Source organism: Mesoplodon mirus (assembly GCF_964341445.2).
Source record: "Mesoplodon mirus genome assembly, chromosome: 14".
Taxonomy (NCBI): Eukaryota; Metazoa; Chordata; class Mammalia; order Artiodactyla; family Ziphiidae; genus Mesoplodon; species Mesoplodon mirus.
This window is the reverse complement of record NC_138990.1, coordinates 79,299,661-79,313,306: the sequence shown is the minus strand read 5'-3', so window position 1 is coordinate 79,313,306 and position 13,646 is coordinate 79,299,661. Positions and strand designations below refer to the sequence as shown.

The window sequence follows — 13,646 nt, the reverse complement described above, 5'->3', positions numbered from 1 at the left end:
AGGTGAGGAAAAGTAGAGGAGGAGTGGAAAACCCCTTAAACTGAATTGGGGATGAGCTGAATGTGTGTTGTGGGTATACTTTTAGGGTAAAGTTGGGTATGGGGAGGGGGTATCTGGAGGAAGGGGCAGGTGGTGACAGAAGTTCAAGTCCTGGAAACCTTTTCCAACTTTACTAAGATTTTTCACCATTGCTGCCTACTATCTGTATCAAATGTGGTACTTTAGAGTCATTGAAATAAAGGGATGGTTCTCACACAGTTGTTGGACATCTTAAAGCCAGAGTTCTGTCTTGACAAAAACTCTCTCCTTGGCCAAAATCTGGTCAACTTCCTTTGAGCCCTCTTCTCAACTAGGTCTCAACCTTGGCCTGTAAATACTATGGACTTTCAGCACAAATGATTTTGTCTACACCATCCACCCCACCCACTCACCCCTACACACCAAGAGATTTGAACAAACACCAGGATCGTTTCTAACAGCTCGAGGCCACGTTCTTAGGATGACCCCAGCCCCCCTTAAAATGCCTGCCTGAGAAAGCACAATATTGCCTGGAGAATTTACTGTTTATTCCAGCCAAAACTTGGTGACAGCCAGACAGGCCACAGGACCCCCTCTTAGAGCAGTTACTTTAGAAAGCTTGCAATTATAAATCATTTTCTGCTTCTTATATCTTTGAAATGCAAACATTCAAAGAGATAACTCTTACTCCCAGCTCAGTGGACAACTTGCTCTAACTTGCTCCAAGGCCTCTTGTGATAAAGATGCAAAAAGTTTGTCTTCTGCAAAATTCAACATCCATTCATCATTAAAAACTCTCATCAAAGTGGGTAAAGGGAACATATCTTAACATAATAAAGGGGAGGAACAGGTTAGAATTTTTATCTTTGGCTCAAGATGAATTTTTTTTTTTTAAATAAATTTTATTTATTTATTTATTTATTGGCTGCGTTGGGTCTTCATTGCTGCACGCGGGCTTTCTCTAGTTGTGGCTAGCAGGGGTTACTCTTCGTTGACGTGCGCAGGCTTCTCATTGCAGTGGCTTCTCTTGCTGCTGAGCACGGGCTGTAGGTGCACGGGCTTCAGTAGTTGTGGTATGCGGGCTCTAGAGTGCAGGCTCAGTAGTTGTGGTGCACAGGCTTAGGTGCTGCGTGGCAGGATCAAACCCGTGTCCCCTGCATTGGCTGGCGGATTCTTAACCACTGCACCACCAAGGAAGTCCCTCAAGATGAATTCTTTAGAGATTTTCTGAGTTTTTCTTCTGTGAAATCACAATAAGCAGGAAGGGACGAGAGTCTAGGGTAATAAACACTTTTTGACGTCTATCATTGATCCATTCAGGGTACTTCTGACGTGTTGACCACATTCATTTCAGAAACCAACATGATGAGAAGGAATTCTAGTGTACTGTTTGATGAGGTGGTCAACTAAAGCGCATGCGTTAAATTTGTGCGTTAAAGGGGTGTAGTTAGTAAATGGGTAGAAGTAAGAATTGCCTTCTTTCCATATTTTGGTGTCATGGGAATTTAAAGTGATCATGCAACCACTCTTTTGAGATAATTTTCTCGGTTCTTAGAACAAGTTGGAAGATAAACTTTGGCCAATGTATTATACTATGCCCTGTGTAATTAAGTAACCCAAGATAATGTGTTAAAGTTTAGTGGAGATTTAAATTCCTGAGCTGATTAAAGAGAGCTGTTAAGACAATAAGCTTTTTTTTAAATGTAGTGTTAATACTACTCCTGAAGTTTCCAGATATTGTATAGTGATGACCTGTGCTATTGCTTATTACTTGTCAATCTTGTAGAATGGCTCAGAATTAAATAACAACTAAAAATAAGTATAATTCAACCCGAAGGCTGGAACCAGGGCAGGAAGATCACGATTTTTGTCTGGCTCCGGGTTGTGCTCCATCCACGCAACGTGGGGGCACTGAAAGATGTGGGGTTAGGGATGGAAATGTTGTTTCAGGAAGATACGTCTGGATATGGGTGCAAATGGCATGGGGCAGAGAAGAGACAGAGGCAGATAGTCCACTCGGAGGCTGCTGCAATATCCAGGCTGACAGTGATCAGAGAGGGGCTGGAAAGGGAATGGTAAGAGATCAGAAAAGAAAATGGTAGTGCTTGCGGCCAACACTGGTCGATGACCAGACCCAGTGGGGTTGGGTGAGTGAGGAAGAGAACTGAAAGAACTGCTTCGTGTTTTCCAAAGACCCAAAGTTTTCCGCAGAGGCCCCTGGACTCTTCTTCCATCTTTAGAGCGGAGGTCCTGGGACCAGCCGGGAAGCTCAAGCCTCAAGCTGGTCAGGCCAGCAAAAGGCGCACAGGAGGAAAGACCTTCCCTCCGCCTAGACACTCAGGCAGTCCCTCGGGTTCCAACCCCTCTCTCCCCGCCGCTCAGGGTCCCCTGATCCCCACCCCCTTCTTCCGCCAGCGGCCGGCACAGCCCTCAGTCCCTCCCCTCCCCCGTGGGGTGCTGACTCGCCTGGCTGCCACGTCTCACTGATGACATCACCAGGGCCGCTCGGCCTTAGCCAATCCGCTAGGGGGAGTCCTAGCGAAGTCCTAGCCAGCGAGTCCGAGGGGAGGGGAGCAGGGAGGGGCGGAGCGGGGGGTGTTGGGAGAGGGGGGAATAGGGCGGGCGACAACCCCTCAAGTACGCGTGCGCCAGAAACGCGGGGCTTGGCGGGAAGCTGAGTCCGGGTCGCGGCGCCGTACCGTCGTTCCCCAGCGCCCACAGCGACGCTCGCAACTCTCTTTCCCGGCATGCCACGCGGTGCGGCCGCCCTTTGGGCTGTGTAAAGGCCCCTTGGTCTAAGGCTTCCCTATTTCCTGGTTCGCCGGCGGCCATTTTGGGTGGAAGCGATAGCTGAGTGGTGGCGGCTGCTGATTGTGTTCTAAGGGGACGGAGTGGGGGAAGACGTTTGCTCTCTTGGAATAGCGTATCTCATTCCTTTCCCTTCGACTACCCGTGGCGCGGAGAGTCAGGGCGGCGGCTGCAGCAGCAAGGGCGGCGGTGGCGGCGGCGGCAGCTGCAGTGACATGTCCAGCATGAATCCCGAATAGTGAGTGCAGGAGAGCGCCGGTCGGCTGGGTCCGTGGGCCAGCTTGGGAAAGCTTAGAGGGGGCGAGGAGGGCGGAGGCGGGGGCCTCGGCCGGGGTGAGGTGGGGGTGATGGGGCAGGAGAGGTTGGCGGCGGGGAGTCGGGCCCCATTGTCTGACGGAGGAGGGGTGGTCGGGGGGAGGGATCGGGTCGGAGGGGTGAGCCGCCCCGGGCCTGGACCCGATCTGGTTGGAGTCCTGGCCTGAGTGCCAGGCCGGTGCGGAGGAACAGTCTGGTGAGGGGGTTGGGGCGTCGGGGAGTCGGTGGTGGGGTCGTGGGAAGGGGTAGCTTCTCTTGGAGGCAGTGACTTTTGAAGTAGGGCCTGTTTTTAAGGGGAGGGAGGGGATGGGGTAGGAGAACTCTCCTAGAGGACACTGTTAGACCCTGCGCCCGCGGTCTGCGGAGCTGTCAGAGCCGTCGGGGTGGAAACCAGCGTTACTTGCAAATCTTGAGCTTGTTGGCTCTCTCTTCCACCCTCCGCGCCAGGTTGTAGGTAATATGGATGCTTTTCAGGATTGCGTGGGATTTAGGGGAATGGGTAGATGGTGAGAAGCGATTTAAAATTTTTAGTTCGCTTTTTTAGTTTTTTCCTGGAGTTCTTTACGAACTCAGCGGTCCCATTGCCTTCCCAAAAACCTGGGCATTTGAGAATTTTTTATTTTTTTTGAGGACACTACAGTCATTTTGCCATGTGTAGGTCAAGGGAAAAACAAAACACCAGCACTAAAACCTAGGGACATCTTTGTGATATTACCAACTAAAAGGAAGACTGCTTTCAAGTTGAAAGAGAAACGAATGGGCCCTATGATAGATCTGTAGGGTTTGGATTACCTACTTGAATGCTTGCAGATAGGGAATGAGGTTCCATGACGTGTCATGAAAAGTTAATGTATTTCTTTTTCTTGCTTACTCAGTAAGTCACCACAGCAGATGTGACACACCTGGCACCTTTCCTGGGAACTGGTGTTCACTTTCCTTGGGAAGACTTTCTTGGGTTCTCCTTAATGGCCCTTAAAAACATCCTTCTACAGTTTGCATATTGAAATTAAGGAATAATTGAAGGAGATTTAATTGGTATTCCTCTTCAGTGTCAGAGGCTTTGAGGGAAACGGGGGAATTTTTTAAAGCAAAGATCAGTATTTGACCTAAATGTTGAGTTTATTTGCTGCTTTGGTCAGTTACTGCTGAACATTTCCCCTAAAAGGTCCGCCCATGGGTTTAGCTGACTGTCATGTGTGTGTCACATGGCTCTTGCAAAATGCATTCTGACTTCAAGTTTTGTAATACTGTGGTTTGACACTGAAATGTCCCCTTTTTTTGTTCTAAATAGAAGCCATAGTATTTTATTAAAATTGTATATACCTTAAGAAGTTGAAGACAGTGTTCTAATAGGGTCAAATTTGCTGTGTTGCAGTTTTTTATCAAGGGCTCCAAGGACAAAGTTGGTTTTGCATAGTTGGGCAGAGTTGAACTTGAGGTCCCTAATTTAGTAGTTTTCCTGGCAACAGTAAAGTACATGGATTTTCCATTTTATGGAGGTTTGTCTTCTGTTCCGGGAGTTTCTTAAATTTGCTGCATATATTTAGTACTGTAAATAGATCTTGAAGATTAGTTGGACAGAACCATGGCAAATGATTTAGACTCTGAATTTGTTTCTCCTTTTGTAAAATAGGACAGTCATCTTTATTCCTGTCTGGGTAGTTGTGAGGCTCAAGTATATATAGAACAATTTGGTAAACTGTAAGAGCACTGTAGATGGTGTACATCATTATGTGAGGCATTCCAGTAGTGCTGGGATTTAGAAATATAATCCTTACCTGCAAGGAACTTATAATGGAATATAAAAAATATATTTTATATATGTTAAATACCAGTACGTATGGTAAGTTCCAGATGTGTGGCATGGATTGGAGCCACAAGATTTTAAAAGAAGGCATGGGATTGTGGTTGGCTAGTAGGGTTTAGAAAGACCTTATAGAAAACAAACCAGTAAGGGAGTTACTAACATTAGATTTGGAGAAACAGTGGGAGTGAGAAGGATTGTTCAAGAGGGAAGAAGAAAGGAGAATGGTTAATAAATGGCAAGGGTAGTAATTCTTAAGTAAATAGAGTGCCAAACCATTCTTTCTTTTGAGGACTCTAGATTAATGACCTCAACAGAATCAGTCCCAGAAATCATTTGTATATTTTTATGTCCTTGAGTGTGCCTGTACCTGGGTTACTGTATTTATATTCTAGACTGTCTCTTAAGTAAAATAACCTAGGAGTTTGGAAAAACGTTTGGAAAAGCACTAGTGAAAAGAACTAAGGTGAGAGGAGATGGTATTTTATTACAGAAGGTCACAAAGGCAACCAGCAAGCAGATTTTTAGAAATCTGAGTTCAGCGGTTTCTTCTTTTTATCTTTAATAAAGTTTGTTACCATCATAAAAGTAGAGAAAAATTGGAAAATAGAGAAAAGAAGGAAATTCTTAGAGTTTAATCACCCAAACACAAGTCCATTTGCTTTAAAACCTTGTTCTAAACTTTAAAGTTGCATGTTTTTTTCTTAAGTTAAAACTTTTAATGGATGAATGCCTTTCATGATTCCACAGTGTTATCCTAATAGCTAACATTTATGGCCACTTATTATATGCCAGGTACAATATTGTACATTATAATACATGTATATTATAGCATACACTTTATATACTAATTTGGAATAATAGTATACTAGGTAATGTTTACAGGTGCACCCCCAAATGTTCCTTGTTTTGGTTTATCATCTACTATTTATCTTAATCCTTTTAGAAACTTTCAAAATCTGCTTTATGGGTGCTGCTGAATTTGGTACTGAAGACGTGTTCTTGACAAAAGAAAAAGTTTGGTTCTCTCAGAATGAACAGGATTTTAGATTTATATAGGTTGACATACGATTACCTGTTGGTAGCTTTATCATGGAATGCTTTTACTTTATGATCTTTAGTTGTAAGCTTTTGGTTTGGGAGTGAGGAGAATAAGAAATATGTCAATCAATGATTACATTTTAAGCTTTTTCTTTTACTACTTTCTTTGTTATTTGGCTGATTTGGGAGAAATGATGGCCCTGGGTTATCTTTATGGTAGAAATTAAGGGTAATGACTGACTCACTTGAATTACAAATGCTACAAACAAAAACAAAATGCAACTGAAGTGGAATCTGAGCGGTGGAAAAAGTAGATGGAAAGGATCAGAGCTTTCTTTTTTTTCTGGAGATTTGAGGAAAGATTTTGATTTTCCTGAGCTACGTGGTAAAGCAGGCAGTGATTATTTCAGCACACTGCTTAAGAAATACTTAACATTATTCTCATATCAGAAGCATTTTTCCTAATCCATTAGCTTCTAGCAGATTTTTTTTTTTTAGTGTCAAGAAAATAATTTTGGCCGCTTCATCAAGGAGTGTGTTAAGAATAAAGTAGGTGTACCTATCGTGAATATACCAGTTAACTACGGTAGGAAGAACTATATGTAGTAGTCTCTTTGGATCGACTAGTTTAATGTAGAAAAAATTTGTTTAAAAAATTTTTTTACCTTGTTTTTAACTTTTTAAAATATCATGGTTTAAGTTTTAGTCAGTCTCTTAAACTTTGTTTTTTGTCATGGTAGACTCAAGGAACATCTGACTTTTTTTTTTTTTTTTGGTCAGCACTCTGCTTTGAATAAATCTGTCTTTTAACTTAAGGGTTTAAAGGTAAAAACAAGTTAATCAGTTCTGTTATCTGTCTGACAGTGTAATTTCATTAATAAGTATATCATTACTGCCTTTTACATAATTTTTAGTTAGATTTTTTTTATTAGAAAAGAAGCAGAAATCAACTAAAAATTGATTTTCTTTTTGTAGGTTGCCTTGATGACTTTTTCGTAGTGTTGGTAATGATTTGAGAAATTCAAAGAAGTTTAAAGAAGAGGTATTCTCACTACTCAGAATACGATTATTTAATGTCCGTAGAGAATCAATGTATGTAATTCTTTGGGTAATGTAAGTTACCAGTAGCTATATAGACTTTCCATCTTAAGAGTTTTGTGTGAATGGATGATCTTGAAGGATCATTGAAAGAAACAGAAATTTTGCATTTAAAATTTTCTTCTTCCTTTTCATCATAATTAGGTTAAAGTATAAGATGTTGACGGTTTCTTACATATTCAAGGTTTGTTTTTGTTTTTTGTCCTAAAGATGGAGGAGCTTCAGAATCAAGTGTTCTCTTGCCGACTGTTTAGTTGACTTTTAAAGAGAATTTTGCTTTCTGAGCAATTTCTTTAATATTTCAGTTTTTATTCTAGAAGCAATCTTAGTGATTTATTTAAGTGATTATGATTAACAAGTGCTAAGCATCTTGCTGTATTCATATTCTATCAGCAGTCCTTTGGCCATGTGTGTTTTCTCTCCTTGGCAACTTTTGATTGTACATGTATGATGGTTTTACTATTTGTAGTTGTAATAGTTAAGTTTCATTTTTGATAGTTAAGAATAGCTTCCTTTTGCTAATGTTACCTACTCTTGTCTCTTTCCTAATATATAAAAACAGCGTTAAATAAAATGCTTTTTAAGATTTTGAGATTTTTAAAGGTTTGCTAAAAAATACTTCGAGTGTTTTAAGATGAAGAGAAACCGAAAATGGGTGTAGGATGCCAGTGCAGGAGATATTTTAGATGTGTAACTTACCTGCTTTTTACCACTGTTTGTCTGAACTACATTTTGGATTTTTAGTAAGAGATTTAGGCAAAATGTCCCCCCCCTTTTGTTTTTTAATCTTACAGGGAGAGGGGAACAGTCAGACTATTCCACTGTATTCTTGTAGAAGGTGGGGCTGAGAAGAGATTGCTTCTTTGATATCTGGAATCGAATTTAGGGAAAAAAAACCAAAGTCTTGGCTTTTCTTTGGAACCACCCTGTGATGTTTCAGATTATAAAAGGGTAATGGTGTAATGATATTTTGGGGAAAAAAATAATCCTGAGGCCTTAGGGAACCAGAGAACAAGTGTTTGTTGGTTTGTTTACTGACTTAAACATGTGAAGAAATAGGGTACAAAGGAGAGGTAGGAAGTGAAATATTCCTTGGTACTTTTGTGACTGATGGCTCAGTTGGTCAGAACACCCCACTTTATTAAATCCAAGATTGTTGATAGGTTCCAGTTGTTTACTCTGTTCCATGTTTATAGATTCCCAATTCTGACAGGTAGTGTTACCTTTGCTCACAAAGGTGAACACTCTTTGGAAACATTATTTTCAATAATAATAGCTACTATTTAACAAGTGCTTACTCTTTGTGCCAGCTACTTGGCTAGGGTCTTTACCCAGGATATTTTCTGCAGTCTGCATCTCAAACTAGTGATCTTTACAAAGGAAATTGAGTGAATTATATAATAGAAGTTTTCTAGGAACAATGATGGATTTAACTTGTCTGAATGTATTTTCTTTGAATAACAATAGTACTTAAGTGGAATTGTTCTTTGTCCTTGCTACTCTGCCCATAGATATTTTCCAGTAACTTGGTTTAGGGCAGTTATTCTTAACCCGTTTATGGTCATGTACCCTTAGGAGTATTTGATGAATCCTGTGGATCTGCTCCCTATGTGTATACGTACTCGTAACATTTTGCATGAAGTTGCAAGTTGTTCACATTCCCTCAGCCTATTCATGAACCTCAAGTTAAGAATGCCTGATTTAGAAGATTGAAAACAGAAAAGAGAATGTTCACTACCAATTCTTAACCCAAGAGGGACAGAGTTTAATATTAAATCTGGTATCCTGAACTGATTAATTTCGAAATGTGAGATTTATTTGGGCGTGGCTTTGTTTTGATGACCTAGTCTGTGCTTTTCTTCTCCTTTTATTAAAATGCTTACCTGTTTGTTTCTCATTAAGTTACTAGTATATGAAGTGTTACCAAGATTCTTGAAACAAAGGCAGAGTAAGTTCACAGAACATTAGTGTTCACATTAAGAACAATGTCATCTCTGCAGTATCTTTACTACCTTAAAGTTCATATGGATGTAATTAGGATAAATGCATAGCCAAGTGTAATATGTAATATAGTCTTAATTGAATTAGATGGGATTTATAAAAATAGTTAGGTAGCCAGATTTATAAAAGGACGTTTGAAGCAACTTTGTCAAATATACACTGGCTAATTATTTAGTGCTTAATTTTTGGGTTGGTGGCTGGCATCTGTCCTCATAAAGAGCAACTGGGTTCATCACTTACTAAAGCTAATGTAGTCTGAACTCCAAAATTTACCATGCGCTTTTGAGCTGAGCTAACTTATTCTCTACTAAGACAAATGTTCTAAGTTAATTTAAGCAGTGAATTACACTTTTCTTTATATTTGGTCAGGTCTGTGTGCTAGTTCATAGGTGGTTTGATTCATTCTGATAGGTTTTATATACAAAGTAGGACTTAACACGTTTACTGACATTTTTATCATATCTGAGTATATATCACTGAGGGAATGTGGTGAGATATGAAAAAAACAGAAGAACCCCAGCATTTAGAGTTGTAAACCCTAGGTTTAAGTTCACACCACCACTTACCTCATAAAAGTCATATATGCCTTTTGAGCCTGTTTCTTTATAACGTGATTAGTACCGCCTCAGTTCTGAGTCTCAAGAGTAAACTGTACAGTGCTATGCAGGAGTTGACACGTGTATTCCAGTAAGGGATGTTAGAATATATGTAAGAATATATGTAATATATATATGCAGGTGGTTTCAGTTTTAATGTTTTTCTAACACATTTAATGATTACACATTGATCTCTGACCTTGTCTATTTGAAAAATGTTTTCAATACAGATATTTTAAATCTTCCAGTGAATGTACACACATACACACACACACGCACATACGCACACACAATTTGATTTCCCTGGGGAAAAAAAGCTTGGTAAAGAAAATAGCCAGCCCTTTCTTTCTCTTTTATCAGTTAGACTATGCTAGGAGTTGAGGGGTTTTTATTTTTTAATTATAAAACACGGACTTTGCTCCCAGGTGCTTACCAGTTAAGATGACTCAAGCTCAAACAAGCATAATCAATTTAACAGTATTAGCACAAATTAAATCTTGTGATATTTTTAAAGAATAAGATGGCATAATAGTGCAAAAGACTTGGGGAAGGGGCCTAGGATTTCTATTATTGACACAAAGTTTTAGTTATATTGCTTTAGCTGGAGAGGAACACAGCACCGAGGAGGACTCTCCAGAAGCCTTGACACTCGTCTTGGGATAAGGTCAACAAATAACAATTTGAGTTCCCACCACTAGTCAGAAATTTTATGTATGTCCATTATTTCCCCTAATAGTATGAAGAAATAGTGTCCTAATTTTACAGCAATCAGAGCCAGAGAGGAGTTAAATGGCTTGCCCAGGGGCATTCAGAGGAAGCAGTAGAATTGGAATTTTAACTCAAGGGCCTGTGATTTTACAGTCCAAGTATGCTGTTTCCAGCTTAGTGTGTGTGTTTAACTTCTAGGAATTTAAAATTAATCCAGTTAATTAGGCGACTAGCATTTTTGTGGTCAATTATGTCTAAAATTCGTGATTGGAGAGGCCTTTTTAAAAATGTTAAGAAGGGTTTGTGAGGTATGTATTGTGAATGGCCCTTTGACTTTCTTCACATCTTGTTTTGGGTTGATATTTAAAGCTTCTCTAGGCTTGAAGTTAATTATCTTATCCATTCTCAGTTTTTCTACCCTCATGACTATTCTTGAATACTTATACTTGGGGCCTTAAAGTCATGGATGTCTTTCTGTGAGAAAAGCAAGTAAAGCAGAGAATGCCTGTCTCTTGCTGGAGAGGCAGGCACATTTGCTGCAGACCGTGTTACTGTTCCATGTGTTGCTAGACTTTGGGAGTTGTGATCATAGTACTTATAACTGTTAGCTGGTAATTTTTACACTTTTACTTTAGATTATACTGGTAAACTCCTGTGATACTTTGTCACCCATCATCTGTACTGAAACTTTGGATAAATAGCTTCAAAGTTTTTGTCTGTAGCTCTTGAGATTTTTTCATCAGGTTGCATCCTGATTTGGAGGGAGGAAGGAAAAATAATAATAATTGCCACTTATTGTGCTCCTGTACCAGACACTGTGCTAAATGCTTTAGAGGCAATATTTATAATCTTGACCAGAGCCTAATTGGGTGGTAGAGAGTGCTAATTGAACCTTTTTACAGATGAGGAAATAGAGCTTCATGGTGATAGATTAAGTACCTTATCTCAAGATCTTGTAGCTAGTATATGATGAAACCTGAATTCAAATACAGTTCTTTCCAGGTCTAAGACCCATGCAGGCTTTGAAAGGTAAGGAGGTATGGACACTCCTTGGTGCGTTTTTCACTAAATATTTGCTGTTATCTACGTGGTAAGACCGTTTACTCTTTTGTCCTGTTGTATGGCTTACTACTTCTTCAGAACAACCAAAGTTTCCCTCATTTTCAGAATTCCAGCTTTGGATTTTTGGAACACTGTTTTAAACAGAGATAAAGTGGAACCTGGAAAATTAAGCTATTGTCTCTAAATATTTGTTTTAATGTAGTTTTAGGGGTCAGTTATGGGGAGAGTTTTTAAAAAATTGCTTGGCTATTTTCTTAAATATGGAGGAAAGACTGTTGTCCTCTCAGATTCTTGGTAATTATTTATTTTGACTAACAGGCTGCTTTTGTCCATAGCTGAAGGTTTATTTGGTTTTTTTATCAATTTAATCACAAAAGTAATATGTACTCTGTAAAATTCAAATGATATAGAAGCATATGAAGTAACTAAAAGTTCTTACTTCTTTTATCCAGCCTGATGGGCAATTTTGTTGTTGTTGCCGCCACACCACATGGCATGTGGGATCTTAGTTCCCTGCCCAGAACCCACACCCCCTGCAGTGAAAGTGCAGAATCTTAACCACTGGACCACCAGGGAAGTCCCCTGATGGTCAGTTTTGAATTGTGTTCTGTGGAGCACACTTAAAGTGAGTGAAGAAGAAAAGTAGATGTCAAGCACAATTATTGCAGCTCAAGTTTTATTAATCATTCCATACCCCAAAGACTAATAGACTAGTGTATAGTTTAAAAGTGAATTCAAGTTTATTTGGCCACTATATCATAATATCATAACCATGATTTTGTTTTAAATTTGTTATGTTAGCTTAGTTTTAGGCTGTTTTCAAGTATGATTTTATAAAAAGATAAAAACTAAATGATTCCTATCATGCAAGTGAACTTGTTCTAAGTGAAAGAGAACGAATTTAGGTTCCATTGAACTTTTTAAAATAGCAGGCCTTTTCTAAGGTATACTTATAGCTGACACTGTGAAATTTGTATTTTGGGGGTACTGTTTGGATAAAAACAATTATATAGTTCTCCACTGTTTACTTTTGTCTTCCTTGGTGTGTTTCCAAAGGGTAGTTGAAACTTGTATTAATGCCAGTCAGCTATCTCTTATATTCATTGACAGGTGAACTATGTCTGGTAATCCAAATTTTGTTTCATAAAAGAAGAAAAAAATGTTTATTCTTATTTAATCCAAAAAGTTGACTTCATATCTTTGTGGCTATATTGGGAATGTGCCAGTGCTGTCTGCTTACAACCTTGACCTACTTTACCTACTTAGATGTCATTTGTGTTAGGACAGGTATGCTGAAAGAACTTGTAAGGTTGTTCAGTCATTGAATAAATCATTGATTAACAATTTTTCCTCCCTTCAAATGACTTTTTTTTTCTGGCTAGAAAAGTAATACAGTCTGACTGCAGACTATTTTTAAAAAATATAAAGAAAAGATCAAGTGTAATCGTACAATTTAGAAGTGTCCATTCTTTCCCCAAATCTTTTATGTGTGTACAAATTTTTTTTTAACAAAAATGGGTTATACTAGACAAACATAGTCTATAATCTTTTTACATAACAGTATCACGTAGTAGTCTCTTTTAAGATTATAGAATTCCGAGTAGTATTTTAGATTCAGCAACAAGCAGATTCATCTCCTACTTCATATTTTATAGATGTAGTTTGGTAACTTCATAAAAAGGAAAACATTTTACCTAAATCGAATTTTGAGTCAAAATGGGTTTTGGTAACTTTTTAAAAATATTGTTTCATGCTCTCACAATAGTGGTGTTTTTTAAGGTATAGAAAATGTTAATGCTTACATGCAAAAATGGCATGGGTATCACGATTATGTTCAGATCATAAATAATGGAAATAGAGGATCTAGAGTGTTGCTGAAGTAGACCAGGAGTAGACTTAAGGAGAAACTGATAGCAAAAATAATTTTTCACTTGCTACCGTATTTGACATCCCACCATCCAATTGTTAAAAGGTTGAATCTGCCCCTTTCCATCGAGCCTTAATCTATGTCAGTCTTAACTGTCTTACTTTCTCACTGAATTATTTCCACTTTAAATTAATATTCTCAAAAAATACTTGTGCCTCAAAAGCGAAGTTTTTATTTTACAGAATCCAGCATGGTTTATGATTGTTGATTTAACTCGAGAAAACACAAAATATGTCTCTCATGTTTAAAAAATATCAGGGGCTAGCTT

The 13,646-nt window shown here is 38.9% G+C and overlaps 1 protein-coding gene across 1 annotated transcript in view; it reads left to right on the top strand.

Annotated features, from left to right (window-relative positions):
- Nucleotides 1-2,819: 2,819 nt before the first annotated feature.
- Nucleotides 2,820-13,646, top strand: part of RAB1A (RAB1A, member RAS oncogene family) — a 28,285-nt gene continuing 17,458 nt past the window's right edge. Inside the window, exon 1 of the mRNA XM_082642002.1 lies at nt 2,820-3,064. Coding sequence (XP_082498128.1) covers nt 3,042-3,064 — 23 coding nt within the window. The 5' untranslated portion in view covers nt 2,820-3,041. The remainder of the gene's footprint in view (nt 3,065-13,646) is intronic.